Raw genomic sequence first — 20,761 nt, forward strand, 5'->3', positions numbered from 1 at the left:
CTTGGTTACGCCCACGCCCGCGGCTGGTTTCTGCTGCGCGTCCCTGTGGCGCAGTGCTGCATGTTCCGGCAACGCTTCTGCGCTTCGCCACGGCCTAGTCCCTGCTTTCCAGCCTACGTTTCTTTCTCGAGGGATTGTTGCCCTCCTTTGGCTTCGTGGTCTCTGCGGCTGGCGGTCCGGAAACTGCAGAAAGGAGCCGGATCTCGCCTCTGCGGGGGCAGGCGGGAGGCGGCGCGGAGCCTGAGCAGGACTGTCAGAGGTCTCTGAGTGGTAATGATAATAGTAGTCTTCATTACAAACGGAAGTGTTGGTGTAACATTGCACTCTTTGGGTGATCTCACAATAAGTATTTGTTGAACGACGTAGGCAGGGTAGGGGTAATTTAGCCTGTGGGAAATGAGGCCCTCAAACGTTAAAGGACTTGGTCAGGGTTTCTTAGCGAGCTAGTGGCAGAAGGGGAACCTTGCCGTGTTTGTGTGGTTTAATTGTTTTCCAAGGAGCTGACTTGCAAATGTTTCCTTTTCTTATACCTAGCGGTCATTGAACCAAACCAAGCTTGGTGAAGTTGTCATTTATCCAGTTAGCTGTAGAGTCCAAGAGAAACAGTCTCCCCCCCACCCCGATTAGTTTAAATGACAATTTTAGCAATATATTAAGAGCAAGCTACTAATTATTAAGCTCCTATTGATTTTTGTGACCTTGGGAGCTGGTTTAGGAGGCTGTGAAATATTGTTGTAATAAAGAAACGTGTAAATTCTTCGCTCTGCTTTCCTCGTTCATAAACATCTGCTTAGGGTCTCCTGCAACTGTAGGACTTCTCACAGACTATAGACTATAGCAAGGAGTATAATTTTCTGAGAAGTTCTAGAGCCTTAACTCCTCAATTGTTAAAAGTAAAACCAGCCAAATCCTCATTATATTTTTGTCAAAAATAGATGGCAAATGACTTAGAGGTGATGTCAATATGTACCTACTACAGCATCAAAAGGCACTAGAAAATCTTTTAGCTTGTTTTTAAAAATTGTTTTTAATCATACATATTGCCAAAAAACGTAAAATAGTAAAGAAAGGCTAATAATGAAAAGTAAGAAATCTCTTTATCCTACTTCCAGATGGGTTTGGCGATCACTTTCAACTTTTTTGGGGGGCTGTTTCTTTCAGTAGGTTTGGTATGCCTTTAAAGGCATAAAGAGTATGCTTCTCCCCTCTCTCACACTATTGCCATTTAAAAAATCATCCATTAAAACCACTGAAGACTCCTGACGGGCCCCGCGGTACTGCACCACCACTCCCGACGGGCCCAGCGGCTCTGGACTACCACTGCCAATGGACCACGCCGCTCAGGACTAGAAAGACGCTGGTGGCGGCAGCCGCGGAAAGGAACAAGGAACCCATCCTGCGCATGCTGCGGCTGTGTGTGGTGACCGCGTGCTCGAGCTGGCCTCGGGCTCTGGCCAGCGCACGGCCCACTTCGGGCGGGCCTTCCCCCATGCCGAATGGCAGCCGAACCACGTGGATCAGAGCTGCCTGGACAGCATCCTGGCCACCACTCAGGCCCAGGGACTATCCAACGTGAAGGCCCCGCTGTACCTGGACGTGAGGTGAGATTGGGAGCAGTGGGGCGGGATCCTGCCTCAATCTCTGGATCTGCTACTCTGCATCGACATGAGCCACATCAGCCTGCTGAGCTGCACCGAGGGGCTCTTCAGAGCAGCAGGACACCTGCTGAAACGCAAGGCGCTCCTCATCACCTATGGGCCCTGTGCCATCAACAGGAAGATTTCTCCCCAGAGTAACGTGGACTTTGACCTGACCCTCTGATGCAGGAACCCATAGTGGGGGCTGCGGGATATAGCCCTTCTGGAGGACCTGGGCCAGGCCAGTGGGCTGCTCCTGGAGAGGATGGTGGACATACCAGCCAACAAGTGCCTAATTTTCCGGAAAGAGTAACCCCCTTCTCCGCCATGCCTGTGTCCCTGGGACAAACCCAGACCACCAGCGCCTGCCACCCTGGGCCAGACTATGGGAACTAGCCCTCCCCACACTGGGGATTCTTAGCCAGTGGCCACAGGGCTGCTGAGATCCTGGGAATAAAGTGTTTCCTGCTGTCCAAAAAAACAAAAACAAAAAAACCCCCAAACCACTGAAAACATTCTATAATAGGATTTAGCTTTATTTTACCCCATCCCCTGACCGTCATTTCTCATATTCCCTATGTATCTGGATTCCTATTTTAGTTACATCAATAAGCATATTTACATATTATGACAAAAATACTGTTCATGCAGGAGCAAAGTTGTGACATGAAGTCTTTATAAAGGATATTGTGCTAAGTTACTGCTTTGCTTCCCATTTTCTTTGTATACAGATCTGAAGAGATATCCTGGAAACCACCCTTGCACTGTGCGGTGTTTGTTGAAAAAATGTTTGGAAGATTGACTTTTCCACAACTGCTTTTTGCTACCATCCTTGGAATTGCTGGAGGCATATATATTTATCAACCAGTATTTGAACAGTATTCCAGAGATCAGAAGGAATTAAAAGAAAAGTTGAAATTGGTACAAGACTCAGAAGAGAAGAAAAGTTAATACTACATGGAGTCGAACTGTAATTGCTTAAAGTTCCATTGAAATTATACACTGACTATAAATAATCTAGTAAAAAGTTATCAAATATATTTTAATTGTAAATAAATCATAGATAATGATTTTAAATTAGTTTTAAAACTAGCACTGTCAATTTTAATGTTTCCTGTATTCTTATTTGCCATTTTATGTCTTTTCACCAGGACAGGTTAGTACTTTCCTTTTAAGCAAAAATGAATGTCTTAAGGAATATTTTATTTCCTAGTTGAAGCTTCTTTTTTCTGGGAATGTGGCCTATACATTGGCAGTCTAGACTGTATAAACTAGCTGGGAATGTTGTTTACAGTTGTGTTTGTAGATTAAATTAACCAAGTTAACTTCAGGCTGGATGCCCCTCAGTTAGCCTACAATTAGCCTGCTTTAATATACTTTAGAAGTCTTTCAATCCCAGCCCTTTCTCATCCCAGGCAGAATGGAGGAGTAAATTGAGAATTGGGGTGGCTCAGATCAAATGGAGGTTTTTGAGAAGGTAGGTGGTGTCACATAGGGTGGCAAACAAGCCACAGCTCTGTTTACTTAACCCACCAAGCAAATTTGCATTATAATGGTGGTCAGGGAGGAGTTAATTTATTATGAAGCTATTCATTCACATAGTTAAAGGGTTTTTTTGGAAATCGCTAAGAACTGATATTTAACAATGAAAGCTTAAATGTAATCACATATGTACAAAATGCTTTAAATCAACTCATTTCTTATTATTGATTTTTTTGAAAAGTAAATTCATTGTAACTTAATCTAAACTATGTTGAGACCAGCATAGGTAATTTAAAAAAAAAAATGTGAATAAGAAATTACAGAGTAGTACATGTTCACCTCATTAAAAAAACCAAACAATACAGAATGAACAAAGTGAAAATTACTGTTTTTCAGTATACATTGATTTAATTAGCACCTTTAATAGTTTGAGCTTTTGAGACTGTTTTTCTTCTATGCACACTGAAAAATATATGTAAATTTAAAACACATACCAAGTATCTACTGTGTGACAGGCTTGGCTTGTCTGTCGGTAGACTGGGGTTCTGTTCTGTGTGTCTTCTCATTGTGGGCCCCAGGCTCAAGGAGTAGACCCTATCTAGGATATGACAGAGTTTAGGATTAAGAGAGAGAGAGACTGAAAGGAAACGTGAATTGTAAATGTCTGCTCAGCTGTGGCAAATGTCTCTTCAGAGTCTGCTGGTTTAGAGCATGTCACAAGGTCCTGCCCAAAGGTGAGGCCAGGGAAAAAGACTTCCCACAGGATACACAGTCAAGTGTATTCCTGCCTGTGACCATAGGCAAGAATATATAATCCTGTTATCCAAGGAATGATAATCCTATTTAACATCATGCGAAATTGAACTGTTTTTTTTTTTTTTTTTTTTTTTTTTTTTTTTTTTTATAAACATCTTTATTGGGGTATAATTGCTTTACAATGGTGTGTTAGTTTCTGCTTTACAACAAAGTGAATCAGCTATACATATACATATGTTCCCATATGTCTTCCCTCTTGCGTCTCCCTCCCTCCCACTCTCCCCATCCCACCCTTCCAGGCTGTCACAAAGCACCGAGCTAATATCCCTGTGCCTTGCGGCTGCTTCCCCCCAGCTATCTACCTTACTACGTTTGTTAGTGTGTATATGTCCATGACTCTCTCTCGCCCTGTCAAAACTCACCCTTCCCCCTCCCCATATCCTTAAGTCCGTTCTCCAGTAGGTCTGCGTCTTTATTCCTATCTTACCCCTAGGTTCTTCATGACATTTTTTTCCCTTAAATTCCATATATATGTGTTAGCATACGGTATTTGTCTTTGTCTTTCTGACTTACTTCACTCTGTATGACAGATTCTAGGTCTATCCATCTCATTACAAATAGCTCAATTTCATTTCTTTTTAAGGCTGAGTAATATTCCATTGTGTATATGTGCCACATCTTCTTTATCCATTCATCCGATGATGGGCGCTTAGGTTGTTTCCATGTCCTGGCTATTGTAAATAGAGCTGCAATGAACATTTTGGTACATGACTCTCTTTGAATTTTGGTTTTCTCAGGGTATATGCCAAGTAGTGGGATTGCTGGGTCATATGGTAATTCTATTTGTAGTTTTTTAAGGAACCTCCATACTGTTCTCCACAGTGGCTGAACCAATTCACATTCCCACCAGCAGTGCAAGAGTGTCCCCTTTTCTCCACACCCTCTCCAGCATTTATTGTTTCTTGATTTTTTGATGATGGCCATTCTGACTGGTGTGAGATGATATCTCATTGTAGTTTTGATTTGCATTTCTCTAATGATTAATGATGTTGAGCATTCTTTCATGTGTTTGTTGGCATTCTGTATATCTTCTTTGGAGAAATGTCTATTTAGGTCTTCTGCCCATTTTTGGATGGGGTTGTTTGTTTTTTTGTTATTGAGCTGCATGAGCTGCTTGTAAATTTTGGAGATTAATCCTTTGTCAGTTGCTTCATTTGCAAATGTTTTCTCCCATTCTGAGGGTTGTCTTTTGGTCTTGGTTATGGTTTCCTTTGCTGTGCAAAAGCTTTGAAGTTTCATTAGGTCCCATTTGTTTATTTTTGTTTTTATTTCCATTACTCTAGGAGGTGGGTCAGAAAGGATCTTGCTGTGATTTATGTCATAGAGTGTTCTTCCTATGTTTTCTTCTAAGAGTTTGATAGTTTCTGGCCTTACATTTAGGTCTTTAATCCATTTTGAGCTTATTTTTGTGTATGGTGTTAGGGAGTGATCTAATCTCATACTTTTACATGTACCTGTCCAGTTTTCCCAGCACCATTTATTGAAGAGGCTGTCCTTTCTCCACTGTACATTCCTGCCTCCTTTATCAAAGATAAGGTGTCCATATGTGCGTGGGTTTATCTCTGGGCTTTCTATCCTGTTCCACTGATCTGTCTTTCTGTTTTTGTGCCAGTACCATACTGTCTTGATGACTGTTGCTTTGTAATATAGTCTGAAGTCAGGGAGCCTGATTCCTCCAGCTCCTTTTTTCGTTCTCAAGATTGCTTTGGCTATTCGGGGTCTTTTGTGTTTCCATACAAATTGCGAAATTTTTTGTTCTAGTTCTGTGAAAAATGCCAGTGGTAGTTTGATAGGGATTGCATTGAATCTGTAGATTGCTTTGGGTAGTAGAGTCATTTTCACAATGTTGATTCTTCCCATCCAAGAACATGGTATATCTCTCCATCTATTTGTATCATCTTTAATTTCTTTCATCAGTGTCTTATAATTTTCTGCATACAGGTCTTTCGTATCCTTAGGTAGGTTTATTCCTAGATATTTTATTCTTTTTGTTGCAATGGTAAATGGGAGTGTTTTCTTGATTTCACTTTCAGATTTTTCATCATTAGTATATAGGAATGCCAGAGATTTCTGTGCATTAATTTTGTATCCTGCTACTTTACCAAATTCATTGATTAGCTCTAGTAGTTTTCTGGTAGCATCTTTAGGATTCTCTATGTATAGTATCATGTCATCTGCAAACAGTGACAGCTTTACTTCTTCTTTTCCGATTTGGATTCCTTTTATTTCCTTTTCTTCTCTGATTGCTGTGGCTAAAACTTCCAAAACTATGTTGAATAAGAGTGGTGAGAGTGGGCAACCTTGTCTTGTTCCTGATCTTAGTGGAAATGCTTTCAGTTTTTCACCATTGAGGATGATGTTTGCTGTGGGCTTGTCATATATGGCTTTTATTATGTTTAGGAAAGTTCCCTCTATGCCTACTTTCTGGAGGGTTTTTATCATAAATGCGTGTTGAATTTTGTCGAAAGCTTTCTCTGCATCTATTGAGATGATCATATGGTTTTTCTCCTTCAATTTGTTAATATAGTTTATCACATTGATAGATTTGCGTATATTGAAGAATCCTTGCATTCCTGGAATAAACCCCACTTGATCATGGTGTATGATCCTTTTAATGTGCTGTTGGATTCTGTTTGCTAGTATTTTGTTGAGGATTTTTGCATCTATGTTCATCAGTGATATTGGCCTGTAGTTTTCTTTCTTTGTGACATCCTTGTCTGGTTTTGGTATCAAGGTGATGGTGGCTTCGTAGAAGGAATTTGGGAGTGTTCCTCCCTCTGCTATATTTTGGAAGAGTTTGAGAAGGATAGGTGTTAGCTCTTCTCTAAACGTTTGATAGAATTCACCTGTGAAGCCATCTGGTCCTGGGCTTTTGTTTGTTGGAAGGTTTTTAATCACAGTTTCAATTTCAGTGCTTGTGATTGGTCTGTTCATATTTTCTATTTCTTCCTGATTCAGTCTTGGCAGGTTGTGCATTTCTAAGAATTTGTCCATTTCTTCCAGATTGTCCATTTTATTGGCATAGAGTTGCTTGTAGTAATCTCTCATGATTTTTTTTATTTCTGCAGTGTCAGTTGTTACTTCTCCTTTTTCATTTCTAATTCTATTGATTTGAGTCTTCTCCCTTTTTTTCTTGATGAGTCTGGCTAGTGGTTTATCTATTTTGTTTATCTTCTCAAAGAACCAGCTTTTAGTTTTATTGATCTTTGCTATTGTTTCCTTCATTTCTTTTTCATTTATTTCTGATCTGATTTTTATGATTTCTTTCCTTCTGCTAGCTTTGGGGTTTTTTTGTTCTTCTTTCTCTAATTGCTTGAGGTGCAAGGTTAGGTTGTTTATTCGAGATGTTTCCTGCTTCTTAAGGTGGGCTTGTATTGCTATAAACTTCCCCCTTAGAACTGCTTTTGCTGCATCCCATAGGTTTTGGGTCGTTGTGTCTCCATTGTCATTTGTTTCTAGGTATTTTTTTATTTCCTCTTTGATTTCTTCAGTGATCACTTCATTATTAAGTAGTGTATTGTTTAGCCTCCATGTGTTTGTATTTTTTACAGATCTTTTCCTGTAATTGATATCTAGTCTCATGGCGTTGTGGTCGGAAAAGATACTTGATACAATTTCAGTTTTCTTAAATTTACCAAGGCTTGATTTGTGACCCAAGATATGATCTATCCTGGAGAATGTTCCATGAGCACTTGAGAAAAATGTGTATTCTGTTGTTTTTGGATGGAGTGTCCTATAAATATCAATTAAGTCCATCTTGTTTAATGTATCATTTAAAGCTTGTGTTTCCTTATTTATTTTCATTTTGGATGATCTGTCCATGGGTGAAAGTGGGGTGTTAAAGTCCCCTACTATGAATGTGTTACTGTTGATCTCCCCTTTTATGGTTGTTAGTATTTGCCTTATGTATTGAGGTGCTCCTATGTTGGGTGCATAAATATTTACAATTGTTATATCTTCTTCTTGGATCGATCCCTTGATCATTATGTAGTGTCCTTCTTTGTCCCTTTTAATAGTCCTTATTTTAAAGTCTATTTTGTCTGATATGAGAATTGCTACTCCAGCTTTCTTTTGGTTTCCATTTGCATGGAATATCTTTTTCCATCCCCTTACTTTCAGTCTGTATGTGTCTCTAGTTCTGAAGTGGGTCTCTTGTAGACAGCATATATAAGGGTCTTGTTTTTGTATCCATTCAGCCAATCTGTGTCTTTTGGTGGGAGCATTTAGTCCATTTACATTTAAGGTAATTATTGATATGTATGTTCCTATTTCCATTTTATATATTGTTTTGGGTTCGCTACTATAGGTCATTTCCTTCTCTTGTGTTTCGTGTCTAGAGAAGTTCCTTTAGCATTTGTTGTAAAGCTGGTTTGGTGGTGCTGAACTCTCTCAGCTTTTGCTTGTCTGTAAAGGTTTTAATTTCTCCATCAAATGTGAATGAGATCCTTGCTGGGTAGAGTAGTCTTGGTTTCAGGCTATTCTCCTTCATCACTTTCAGTATGTCCTGCCACTCCCTTCTGGCTTGTAGGGTTTCTGCTGAGAGATCAGCTGTTAACCTTATGGGGATTCCCTTGTGTGTTATTTGTTGTTTTTCCCTTGCTGCTTTTAATATGCTTTCTTTGTATTTAATTTTTGACAGTTTGATTAATATGTGTCTTGGCGTGTTTCTCCTTGTATTTATCCTGTATGGGACCCTCTGTGCTTCCTGGACTTGATTAACTATTTCCTTTCCCATATTAGGGAAGTTTTCAACTATGATCTCTTCAAATATTTTCTCAGTCCCTTTCTTTCTTTCTTCTTCTTCTGGAACCCCTATAATTCGAATGTTGGTGCGTTTCATGTTGTCCCAGAGGTCTCTGAGACTGTCCTCAGTTCTTTTCATTCTTTTTTCTTTATTCTGCTCTGCAGTAGTTATTTCCACTACTTTATCTTCCAGGTCACTTATCCGTTCTTCTGCCTCAGTTATTCTGCTATTGATCCTATCTAGAGTGATTTTAATTTCATTTATTGCATTGTTCATCGTTGCTTGTTTCATCTTTAGTTCTTGTAGGTCCTTGTTAACTGTTTCTTGCATTTTGTCCATTCTACTTCCAAGATTTCGGATCATCCTTACTATCATTATTCTGAATTCTTTTTCAGGTAGATTGCCTATTTCCTCTTCATTTGTTAGGTCTGGTGGGTTTTTATCCTGCTCCTTCATCTGCTGTGTGTTTTTCTGTCTTCTCATTTTGCTTATCTTACTGTGTTTGGGGTCTCCTTTTTGCAGGCTGCACTTTCGTAGTTCCCGTTGTTTTTGATGTCTGTCTCCAGTGGCTAAGGTTGTTTCAGTGGGTTGTGTAGGCTTCCTGGTGGAGGGGACTAGTGCCTGTGTTGTGCTGGATGAGGCTGGATCTTGTCTCTCTAGTGGGCAGGTTCACGTCTGGTGGTGTGTTTTGGGGTGTCTGTGGCCTTATTATGATTTTAGGCAGCCTCTCTGCTAAAGGGTGGGGTTGTGTTCCTGTTTTGCTAGTTGTTTGGCATAGGTTGTCCAGCACTGTGGCTTGCTGGTCGTTGAGTGAAGCTGGGTGCTGGTGTTAAGATGGAGGTCTCTGGGATATTTCCACCGTTTAATATTATGTGGAGCTGGGAGGTCTCTTGTTGACCAGTGTCCTGAAGTTGGCTCTCCTACCTCAGAGGCAGAGCCCTGACTCCTGGCTGGAGCACCAAGAGCCTTTCATCCACACAGCTCAGAATAAAAGGGAGAAAAAGTAGGGAGAATTAGTAGAAGTATGAGTAAAGAAAGAAGGAAAGGAGGAAAGGAAGGAAGGAAGAAAGAAGCAAAGAAGGAAAGAAAGGAGGGAGGGAGGGAGGGAGGGAGGAAGGAAGGAAGGAGGGAAAGAAGGAAAAAAGACAGAAAGAAAGATGATACAGTAAAAATAAAATAAAGTATAATATAGTTATTGAATTAAAAAATATTTAGGAAAAAAAAAAAAAAAGGGACGGATAGAACCTTAGGACAAATGTTGGAAGCAAAGCTATACAGAGAAAGTCTTACACAGAAGCATACACATACACCTTCACAAAAAGAGGTAAAGGGGGAAAAATCATAAATCCTGCTCCCTGAGACCACCTCCTCAATTTGGGGTGATTCGTTGTCTAAAGGAGGGAGGGAAGGAAGGAAAGAAAGAAAGAACGAAGGTAAAGTATAATAAAGTTATTACAATTAAACTTAATTATTAAGAAAAAGAATTTTTAAAAAAAAGTCATGGACGGATAGAGCCCTAGGACAAATGGTGGAAGCTAGAGTATACAGACTAGATGTCACACAGGAGCATACACGTACACCTTCACAAAAAGAGGAAAAGGGAAAAAAATCATAGATTTCGCTCCTAAATTCCACCTCTTCAATTTGGGATCATTCCTTGTCTATTCAGGTATTCCACAGATGCAGGGTATATCAAGTTGATTGTGGAGCTTTAATCCGCTGCTTCTGTGGCTGCTGGGAGAGATTTCCCTTTCTCTTCTTTGTTTTCACAGCTCACAGGAGCTCAGCTTTGGATTTGGCCCTGCCTCTGCGTGTAGGTCGCTGGAGGGCGTCTGTTTTTTCGCTCAGACAGGACGGGGTTAAAGGAGCCGCTGATTCGGGGCCTCCGGCTCACTCAGGCCGGGGGTTGGGGGATGGGGGAAGGAGGGGCACTGCGTGCGGGGCCGGCCTGCGGCGGCAGAGGCAGCGTGACGTTGCGGCAGAGGCCGGCGTGACGTTGCACCAGCCTGAGGCCCGCCGTGCGCTGTCCCGGGGAAGTTGTCCCTGGATCCCGGGAACCTGGCAGTGGCGGGCTGCACAGGCTCCGCGGAAGAGGGGTGTGGAGAGTGACCTGTGCTCGCACACAGGCCCCTTGGTGGCGGCAGCAGCAGCCTTAGCGTCTCCCGCCCGTCTCTGGGGTCCGCGGTTTTAGCCGCGGCTCGCGCCCGTCTCTGGGGTTTGCGCTTTCAGCCGCGGCTTGCGCCCGTCTCGGGGGCTTGCGCCCTCAGCCGCGGCTCGCGCCCGTCTCTGGGGTTTGTGCTTTCAGCCGCGGCTCGCGCCCGTCTCGGGGGCTCGCGCCCTCAGCCGCGGCTCGCGCCCGTCTCTGGGGTTCGCGCTTTTAGCCGCGGCTCGCGCCCGTCTCTGGAGTTCCTTTAAGCAGCGCTCTTAAACCCCTCTCCTCGCGCACCAGGAGACAAAGAGGGAAGAAAAAGTCTCTTGCCTCTTCGGCCGGTGCAGGCTTTTCCCCGAACTCCCTCCCGGCTAGTCGTGGTGCACTAACCCCTTCAGGCTATGTTCAAGCCGCCAACCCCAGTCCTCTCCCTGAGCTCCGTCCAAAACCAAAACCCTAGCCTCAGCTCGCAGCCCCGCCCGCCCCGGTGGGTGAGCAGCAAGCCTCTCGGGTTGGTGAGTGCTGGTCGGCACCGATCTTCTGTGCAGGAATCTCCCCGCTTTGCCCTCCGCACCCGTCGCTGTGCACTACTCCGCGGTCCCGAAACCCCCCCCTCTGCCTCCCGCAGACTCCGCCCGCGGAGGGGCTTCCTAGTGTGTGGAAACTTTTCCTCCTTCACAGCTCCCTCCCACTGGTGCAGGTGCCGTCCTTATTCTTTTGTCTCTGTTTTTTTCTTTTGCCCTACCCAGTTACGTGGGGAGTTTCTTGCCTTTTGGGAGGTCTGAGGTCTTCTGCCAGCCTTCAGTAGGAGTTCTATAGGAGTTGTTCCACGTGTGGATGTATTTCTGGTGTATCCGTGGGGAGGAAGGCGATCTCCGCGTCTTACTCTTCCGCCATCTTCCAATTGAACTGTTTTTGATCCTCCTTTTGGGAAGGATTGGTTTGTCAGTTCGGTAGTCACATAACAAGTGCCAGGGAATGAGTTGTTTTTTGTTTTTTGTTTTTTCCAGTAAAGGTACTGCAGCCATTCAAATCAAAGCCACAGTGAGATGCCGCTTCACATGTACTAGGATGACTACAGTCAAAAAGGGCAAATAATGAGTGTTGACAAGGATGTGGAGAAGTTGAAACCCTCGTATATTGCTGGTGAGGATATAAAACAGTACAGCTGCTGTGAAACAGTTTGGAAGTTCCTCAAGAAGATAAACATAGTGATACCATATATGACGCAGCAATTCTGCTTTTAGACATATGTCCCAGAGTAGTGAAAACATATGTCTACACAAAAATTTGTAAATGAATGCTCATAGAATCATTATTATAATAGCCAAAAAGTGAAAATAACCCAAATGTCTCAACCAGTGAATGGATAAACATGTTGTGGTATATCCACACAATGGAATATTACTCAGCTATAACAAGGAATGAAATACTGATATGTGCTGCAACATGAATAAACTTTGAAACATGAAAGAAGCTGAGCACAAGAGGCCATATATTGTATGATTCTATATGACGTGTCCAGAATAGGCAAATGTGTAGAAATGAAGTGTATTAGTAGTACCCAGGGACTAAGGGGAAGAAGAGATAGGGAGTGACTGCTGATGGATATAGGGTTACTTTTTAGGTTGATGAAAATATTTTGGAACTAGATAGTGGTGATCAATGACAGCTTTGTGAATATATTAAAAACCACTGGGCTTCCCTGGTGGTGCAGTGGTTGAGAGTCCGCCTGCCGATGCAGGGGACATGGGTTCGTGCCCTGGTCTGGGAAGATCCCACATGCCGTGGAGCGGCTGGGCCCGTGAGCCATGGCCGCTGAGCCTGCGCGTCCGGAGCCTGTGCTCCGCAACGGAAGAGGCCACAACAGTGAGAGGCCCACGTACCGCAAAAAACAAAAACAAAAAACCACTGAATTGTATACTTTAAAGCTTTATTGTGTGAGATTATATCTCAACAAAACTGTCAGAGAAGAAAAAAACCCACTGCATCCAGAATAGCAGCTGCAGTTGAGGTAGTCCATTGTTTCCTGCCATAATCCATCTAGCATGTGTGTGTGGTATAGAATATACATAACATAAAGTTTACTGTTTTTACCATTTTTAAGTGTACATTTCAGTGGCATGAAATATATTGACATTGTTGTGTGACCACCATCACCATCCGTCCCGAGAACTTTTCTGTTTAGTTTTTGCAGGGCGCAGAGAGGTGAATTGAATGGTGTTATAGAGAGAACCCCCCCCCCATATACTTCATATCTTTGAAGGTGGCATTAACGTCTGCAATTTTTTTTTTTTTTTTTTTTTAACGTCTGCAATTTTTTGCCTGAATTGCTTCTAATTTACTACTGGAGCCAGGGAAAGCAGATTTAGGGGCTTTCAGTTGGTCCTTTCTACAATAACGATGTGGTATGGACTGAATGCTTTTCCCCATTCATATGTTGAAGCCCTGATCCCCAATGTGAGGGTATTTGGAGGTAGGGCCTTTGGGTGGTAATTAGGTCATGAGGGTGGAGCCCTTATCAATGGAATTAGTTCCCTTTTAAGAAAAGATACAAGAGAGATGCTGTTTCTCTCTCTTGCCCATGTGAGGATACAGCAAGAAGGTGGCTGTCTGCAAATCAGGAAGAAGGCCTCATCATACACTGAATCTGCCAGCACCTTGATCTTGGACACCATAGCCTTCAGAACTGTAAGAAAAAAAAATACCTGTTTTTTTAAACCACTCATTTAATGGTGTTTTTTTTAATAGCAGTCTGAGCAGACTAAGGCAGGGGCTCTTCCTTTAAGGTCAGTGTGAGGTTTCTGCCAGCTACTGAGCATATGTATGTATCCTATGGAATGTATCCTATGGAATGACAGAGTGGGTCCTGTAAAACAAATTTGGGCCAAACCTACACATATCACCCCCACAAGCCCCCACTCTAAACTGAGGGACTGTGGTAGCATTTAGAGCCTCCTTGTACCAGTTCCAACTCAGATCTTGCAGTCATCAAAGTCTGAATTCCTCCCCAATGCACATTTATCCTGGTTGAAGGCCTTGGTCTCTTGGTAGGAGCAGAGGAAAGTTTACGATATAATTCTTGTGGCATTGGTATAATTCTTGTGGTATTCACCTTCATCAGGTGAATACAGCTTCTTCAATCATTGGCTCTAAATCTGAAATGACTTAAATCAGGAAACTGGTGAAAGACCATGATTGCCATTGTGGAGACTGACAGCCTTCTGCTCACTAGTTCTCGATTTTCTTTAAAAAATATTTGAGTCAAGAAACACCCCTTCTCTCCTGAAAACAAAAACACCCCATCTATCTTTTCCTTCAGAACACCATGACCTATAAGCCACCATCACAGATCTCTGTGGGTCAAGACACCCTGGTTGCACCCCAGCCTGGCTTCCCATTATAGTACTTATGGCCTGCCATCTGTTCTTTGGCATTTGGGCATTCTTTTGTTTCTAATTGATACGCAGGAGTCCTGTTGCAGCAGCATCTTCTGTCAGTCTCAGCTCATAAAGGACATCCACCATTGTGCTTTTCAGAGATGTTAGTGGCCTCCTCACCAGTGCCTCAGTGAAAGGAGTATCATCAGGGCCTTCCCAGGTAACATAATCAGGTGGTGCTTCTGCAGTCTCATCACAAATCCTAACTCCAAGATCAGGAGGGCAAGATAGGGAGAATAAGAGAATTAAAGGGGGAAAGCCTAAACAATGGTAGATTTTCAAGGGGGCCACTAAACTTGCTCCTATGGGATTTCCTGAAGAGAATTCTAAAAGCTTTTTAGATATTATTTTGAAATAATTTCAGACTTAAAAAGTACAAGTGCAAAAGTAGTACAAAGAATTTTCATATACCTGTTATCCAGATTCCACACATGTTAACATTTAACCGCTGTTGCTTTAATCTCTATATATGTGTGTGTATGTCGATGCACACACACACATTGTTTTTCTAAACCCTTTGAGAACAATAAGTTGCCCATGTGATTCCCTTTTACCCCTAAGTATTTCAGTGTGCAATTCCTAAAAACAAGGATATTCTCATTTATAATTATAGTATAATAATCAAAATCAGGAAGTTAAGGTTGATAGGATATTATTATCTCATCTCAGATTTTATCCAAATTCTACCAAGTCCCATTAATGTCCTTTAGAGCAAGACAAACATCTTTTTCTGGTCTGGGAACTAATTCACGATTACATATGAGTTTAGTTGTCATGATTCTTTGGTTTCATTTATTCTCATTCCTTAGTCACTGCCTTTCATGATCTTGAAATTTTTAAAGAATACCGGTCTGTTTTGTAAAATTTCCCCTAATTTGGGTTTGTTTAATGCTTCCTCATGATTAGACAGATTCAGGTTATACCGTTTTGGTAGGAATACTGCAGAAATGATCTGTCAGTATGCTTCACAGATTCCTGTTTTGTTCAGTGAGTTAGTCTGTTACTGTCACCAGTGCTAGCCACATGATTTGTGGGGCTTAGTGCAGAATGAAGATGCACAGCCCTGGGTGAGGATGAGAAAGTCAATCTCTTCTTCTCATGGACCCACCACTCCAACCCGTGGTGAATGTGCACCCCCCAGGGACTGTAGCCTCCATGCTGGGGTGCTCTTGATTCCTGGGTGGTGGTGGCAGGAGCCCCCTGCTGAGTGGCACATAGAATGTACTGTGGTGCTACCAGACTACGGTAGTGATACCTGCCTTCTTGCCCGCCCCGTGGTGCCATAAGCACGGGCTCAACCCTGATCCCTTCTGCTCTCACATCCACGCTCCTGGCCGGGTGGAAGGTGATGGCGGAATGTGAGCCTCCCCCAGCCAAGGTGACTTAGTCACTGCCCTGGAGTAAGGTAGTGAATGCAAGGCTGGGTAGGGCCCAGGGGACCAGGGGCTGAGGAGTGGGCAGTGGCAGGAGTCAGAGCCATGTGTCTGCAGAGGCTTCAAGCCTCCAGCATCCTCCATTGTGCCATCAGATTTCACTTATAAAACACAAATTCAAAGGTAAAATTATTAAGAATTTTAAGACAGTGACTGCAGAGCATTAAAATTCTGAGTGCAGGGCCCTGTGTCAAGTTCTAGTTCCATGCCCATGAAGACAACCCTGACAATCACTACATGTTCAAATTGTCCCAGATTTGGCTGGTTGGAGTCCTTTCAAGCTGGCTCCTGTATTCTTTTTTAATAAATGTTTATTTCAAATATAAAATGTAATGTTTAAGCATTTTCTGAAAATAATTTTGTAGTTTAACAAGTGTAAAATAAGACTTCTTAAAAAAGTTTACAACTAGGTATAAAATACTCAAGAATATACTTTGACATTCACAGTGGACATTTTTGAAAGGTAAGTTTTGTTAATGTAGCTTATAAACAAAAATATATTGACAGTCCTAGTTAAAATAAGCAAGCTCTTAGCTGAGGAATAATCCTCCCCCAGATGGGTCTGTGTCCTTTTGATATGTCCTTGTCATTCTCTGAGCACTTCTTTACTTTCTGGCTCATCCTTTGCTTAGACGAAGCTTTGACTCTAGGAGTTTGGTTCTTTTTTAAAAATTGAAACAAAATTCACATAACACATTTTAAAGCATACAATTCTGTGGCATTTAGTACATTCACAATGTTGTGAAACTATCACTTCTGTCGAGTTCCAGGACATTTTCATCACCCCAAAAGGATGATGTACAGTAAACAGTCATTCTCTATTCCTCTTCCCTGCAGCCCTGGCAACCAGTCTGCTTTCTGTCTCTATGGATTTACCTTTTCTGGATGTTTCATTTAAATAGAATCATACAGTATGTGACCTTCTGTGACTGGCTTCTTTTACTTAGTATACTTTCAAGTTTCATTCATGTTGTAACATGTATTAGTGCCTCACTCCTTTTTGTGGCCAAGTAATATTCCATTGTATGGATATACCACAATTTCTTTATCCATTCATCCATTGATGGATGTTTAGATTGTTTCCACCTTTTGGAACCTTTTGGAGTTGTGCTGCTATGAACATTTGTGTACAAGTATTTGTTTGAATACCTGTTTTCAATAATTTTGGCATATTTCTAGGAATAAACTTGTTGGGACATATGACGATTCTCTGTTTAACTTTTTGAAGAACTGTCAAACTGTTTCCCAAAGTGACTACATCATTTTACATTCCCTCCAGCAATGTATAAAGGTTCCAGTTTCTCTATATCTCGCTAACACTTGTTACTTGTCTTGTCTTTTTTTTTTTTTAAAGTTATGGCCTACCTAGTGGGTATGAAGTGGTATCTCATTATGGTTTTGATTTGTGTTTCCCTAATGACTAATGCCATTGAACATATTTTCATGTGGTTGTTGGCCACTTTTATATCCTCTTTGGAGAGATGTCTATTTTAGTCCTTTGCCTGCTTTTTAATTGGATTGTCTTTTTGTGGTTGAGTTGTAAGAGCTCTTTATATATTCTGATACTATATTCTTATCAGATATATGGTTTGCAAATATTTTCTCTCATTCTGTGGATTGTGTTTTCACTCTCTTGAGAGTATCCTTTGATGTAAACAAATTTTAAATTTTGATTGTCTAATACACTTTTCTTTTGTTGCTTCTGCTTATGCTATCACATGTAAGAAACCATTGCCAGATCCAAGGTCATGAAGATTTCTGCCTATGTTTTCTTCTATGAGTTTTATAGTTTTAGTTCTCATGATTTAGGTCTTTGATCTATTTTGAGTTAATTTTTATATATGGTGTGAGGAAAGGGTCCAACTTCACTCTTTTACATGTGAATATCTATTCTCCCAGCACCATTTGTTGAAGAGACTGTTCTTTCCCCATCAAATGGTCTTGGTACTCTTTTTGAAAATCAATTGGCTATAGATTTATGGGCTTATTTCTGGACCCTCAAGTCCATTCCACTCATCTATATCTCTGTCTTTATGCCAATACCACACTGTTTTGATTACTGCAATTTTGTATTAAGTTTTGAAATCAGGACGTATGAGTTAACTTTATTCTTTTTTTTTTTTTTGCGGTACGCGGGCCTCTCACTGTTGTGGCCTCTCCCACCGCAGAGCACAGGCTCCAGACGTGCAGGCCCAGCGGCCATGGCTCATGGGCCCAGCCGCTCCGTGGCACCTGGGATCCCCCCGGACCAGGGCACGAACCCGTGTCCCGTGCATCGGCAGGCGGACTCTCAACCGCTGCACCACAAAGGAATCCCTATCTTTATTCTTTTTCAGGATTTTTTGGGGGGCTATTTGGAGTCCTTTGCAATTTCATGTGAATTTTAGCATCAGCTTTTCCTTTTCTGCAAAAATAGTGTTGAATTCGATAGGGATTGCATTGAATCTACAGATTGCTTTGGGGAGCATTGCCATCTTTACAATATTATGTCTTCCAATCCAACAACATGGTATATCCTTTCATTTATTTAAGTCCTCTTTAATTTCTTGCAGTAGTGTTCTGTAGTTTTTAGTGTATAAATCCTGCATCTCCTAAGTATTTTATTCTTTTTGTTGCTATTATAAATGGGATTTTTAAAAAAAGTTCCTTTTTTGATTGTTCATTCCCAGTGTATAGAAACACAACTGATCTTTGTGTATTGATCTTGCATCCTGCATCTTTGCATATTTCATTTATTAGCGCTAATAGTTTTTTAGTAGATTCTTTAGGATTTTGTATATAAAAGGTTCCTTTTATTGGAAAAGGGTATTTAGAAATCAAGATCTGCGTGCTAAGTGTGTTCATAGCTACTATGATATACTTGCTTCTAGGACCTCTTAGCAGATGGAGCTGGAAAATATATACTTAATACATATCTATACATAACTCTGTTTCTCCGTATTAAAAATCATGAGTTTGTACTGATACCTCCCATTTCAATCCTATTAATGTAACTGGAGCTGGGACTCTGCATGTTTCAAGCAGCAGCCTGCAGTGTCAGAGAAGCTCCAGAGCTGGAAGCAAGAGGTATACTGTGACCAGTTCTGTGGCTGGAGTAAGAAGTGGTGTGGGGAGGATTTTGAACTGGTGCACGAGATGGATTTAATATACTTGGTTTCTGTAATAACTTTCTCTCTCTGTTTTCCTCTGGACACACTTTTCTCAAATTCCTTTTTGGATTTCCTCTGCCAATGCCTTAAATACTGAGTGATCCTCTGGGTTCTGCACCAAGCCCCCTCTTTGCCCTCTCAGCACATTTTCTAGACTAGCTCATTGCCTCTCATGTCTTTGAGTCCCCTTGGTAATAGCTCCAGTTCACGTCTTCTGTGCTTCAGACCAACTTATTCAACTACATACTAAACAGTTTCACTTGGATGTTCTGCTGGTGCTGGTATGTCAGAGTTGAAATGTCCTAAACTTGTTTATTATTGCCTATTTCACTCTCCTTCCCTGTTGCTTTCTTCCTTTTGCTCAAGGGTTTCCTAGTTGGCCAAACCAGAAATCTGGGCGTCTCCATGGATTCCTCCCTCTTCTTCACCCCCTACAACAAAGTCTTCCTCGTTTTTTTTTTAATTGATTAATTTTTATTTTTGGCTGTGCTGGGTCTTCGTTGCTGCACATGGGCTTTCTCTAGTTGCGGCGAGCGGGGGCTACTCTTCGTTGTGGTGCGCGGGCTTCTCAATGCGGTGGCTTCTCTTGCAGCAGAGCACAGGGTCTAGGCGCGCGGGCTTCAGTAGTTGTGGCGCATGGACTTAGTTGCTCCACGGCATGTGGGATCTTCCTGGACCAGAGATTGAACCCGTGTCCCCTGCGTTGGCAGGTGGATTCTTAACCACTGCACCACCAGTCCCTAACAAAGTCTTCTTGATTCACTCTCTTAAGTATCTCAAATCTGTCCATTCATCTTCATCCTCAGAGCCACTGCCTTAAACCAGATATCCCTCACTTGGACTTCAGCATGCTAATTGGCCTTCCCAGCCCATTCTTCGCCTTGTAGCCATTAAGAAAATGGGTTCAGGGCTTCCCTGGTGGCACAGTGGTTGAGAGTCCACCTGCTGATGCAGGGGACACGGGTTCGTGCCCCGGTTCGGGAAGATCCCACATGCCGCAGAGCGGCTGGGCCCGTGAGCCATGGCCGCTGAGCCTGCGCGTCCGGAGCCTGTGCTCCGCAACGGGAGAGGCCACAGCAGTGAGAGGCCTGCGTACCGCAAAAAAAAAAAAAAAAAAAAAAAGAAAGAAAATGTGTTCTAAGTTCTGGTCCTGGCTTTGCCACTTATTAGGTATATGAACTTAGGTTGCTTAATCCCTTTAAGGCTCAGTTTCCTCATCTGTAATATGGGAACAAGAATAGTGCTTATTTTATAGGGCAATTGTGAGACGTAAATGAGGTGATGCATGTAAAGTTCTTAGCATATTGGCTGATTCAGAGTAAATGGTCAATAAATGTTAGCTAATATAAGCATTCCAGGGTTCTTCATGTTCCAGCCTCTGCTCATTTCTGCAGTTTCTTTGATTGCTTCCTTCCACTCAGTTTTTCAGCTTTTCCGAACTTCTTTCAGTTGCTCCAATATCTCATTCTCTCTTTTTGCCTCCAGACCATTCCTCTGCTCTCTTTCCTAAAATTCTCTCCTCTCTCACTTTTCCCCTCTTATTCATCCTTCTGAATCTATACATCACTATCTCTGGGAAGTCTTGACTTGGTGTCACTTATCTGTGTTCCAGTTACACTCTTTAACTTCCCTTATCAAGGATCGTATCTCACTGCACTGGAGTTAACTTGGTTTCTCTGAGGGCAGGATCCCTGAGGGCAGGGACCAATTTACCTCGTTCACTATTGCCTCTCCAGTACCTAACACAGTGCTTGACTCACTGAGTGAAATGAATGAATGGGTGATGACGAATGGGCCACAGCATCGCTATTTTCTGATCTCCTGCCTGGTAAACTCCTGGTGACAGCCCTGCCTGGCTGCAGGAGTGGGGAGGGCTGAAGGGGGAGCTCTCCTTATATGAGCCATTAGCGG

At 42.2% G+C, this 20,761-nt stretch overlaps 1 protein-coding gene and 1 pseudogene across 4 annotated transcripts in view; both read left to right on the top strand.

Annotated features, from left to right (window-relative positions):
* Positions 1–12,496, top strand: part of PIGBOS1 (PIGB opposite strand 1) — a 37,677-nt gene extending 25,181 nt beyond the window's left edge. The window contains exons 1-3 of one of the 4 annotated variants that reach the window (XM_032624057.1): positions 1–270; positions 2,369–2,607; positions 11,839–12,496. In XM_032624057.1, the coding sequence (XP_032479948.1) occupies positions 2,424–2,588 (165 nt within the window). In that variant the 5' untranslated portion in view covers positions 1–270; positions 2,369–2,423 and the 3' untranslated portion in view covers positions 2,589–2,607; positions 11,839–12,496. Of the gene's footprint in view, positions 271–1,497; positions 1,602–2,368; positions 3,982–11,838 lie in introns of those variants that run through there. The other 3 variants (XM_032624058.1, XM_032624060.1, XM_032624059.1) reach the window with 3 other exon arrangements.
* On the top strand, positions 936–2,274 carry LOC116748565 (annotated as a pseudogene).
* Positions 12,497–20,761: the final 8,265 nt, after the last annotated feature.

Source organism: Phocoena sinus, chromosome 2, assembly GCF_008692025.1.
Source record: "Phocoena sinus isolate mPhoSin1 chromosome 2, mPhoSin1.pri, whole genome shotgun sequence".
NCBI lineage: Eukaryota > Metazoa > Chordata > Mammalia > Artiodactyla > Phocoenidae > Phocoena > Phocoena sinus.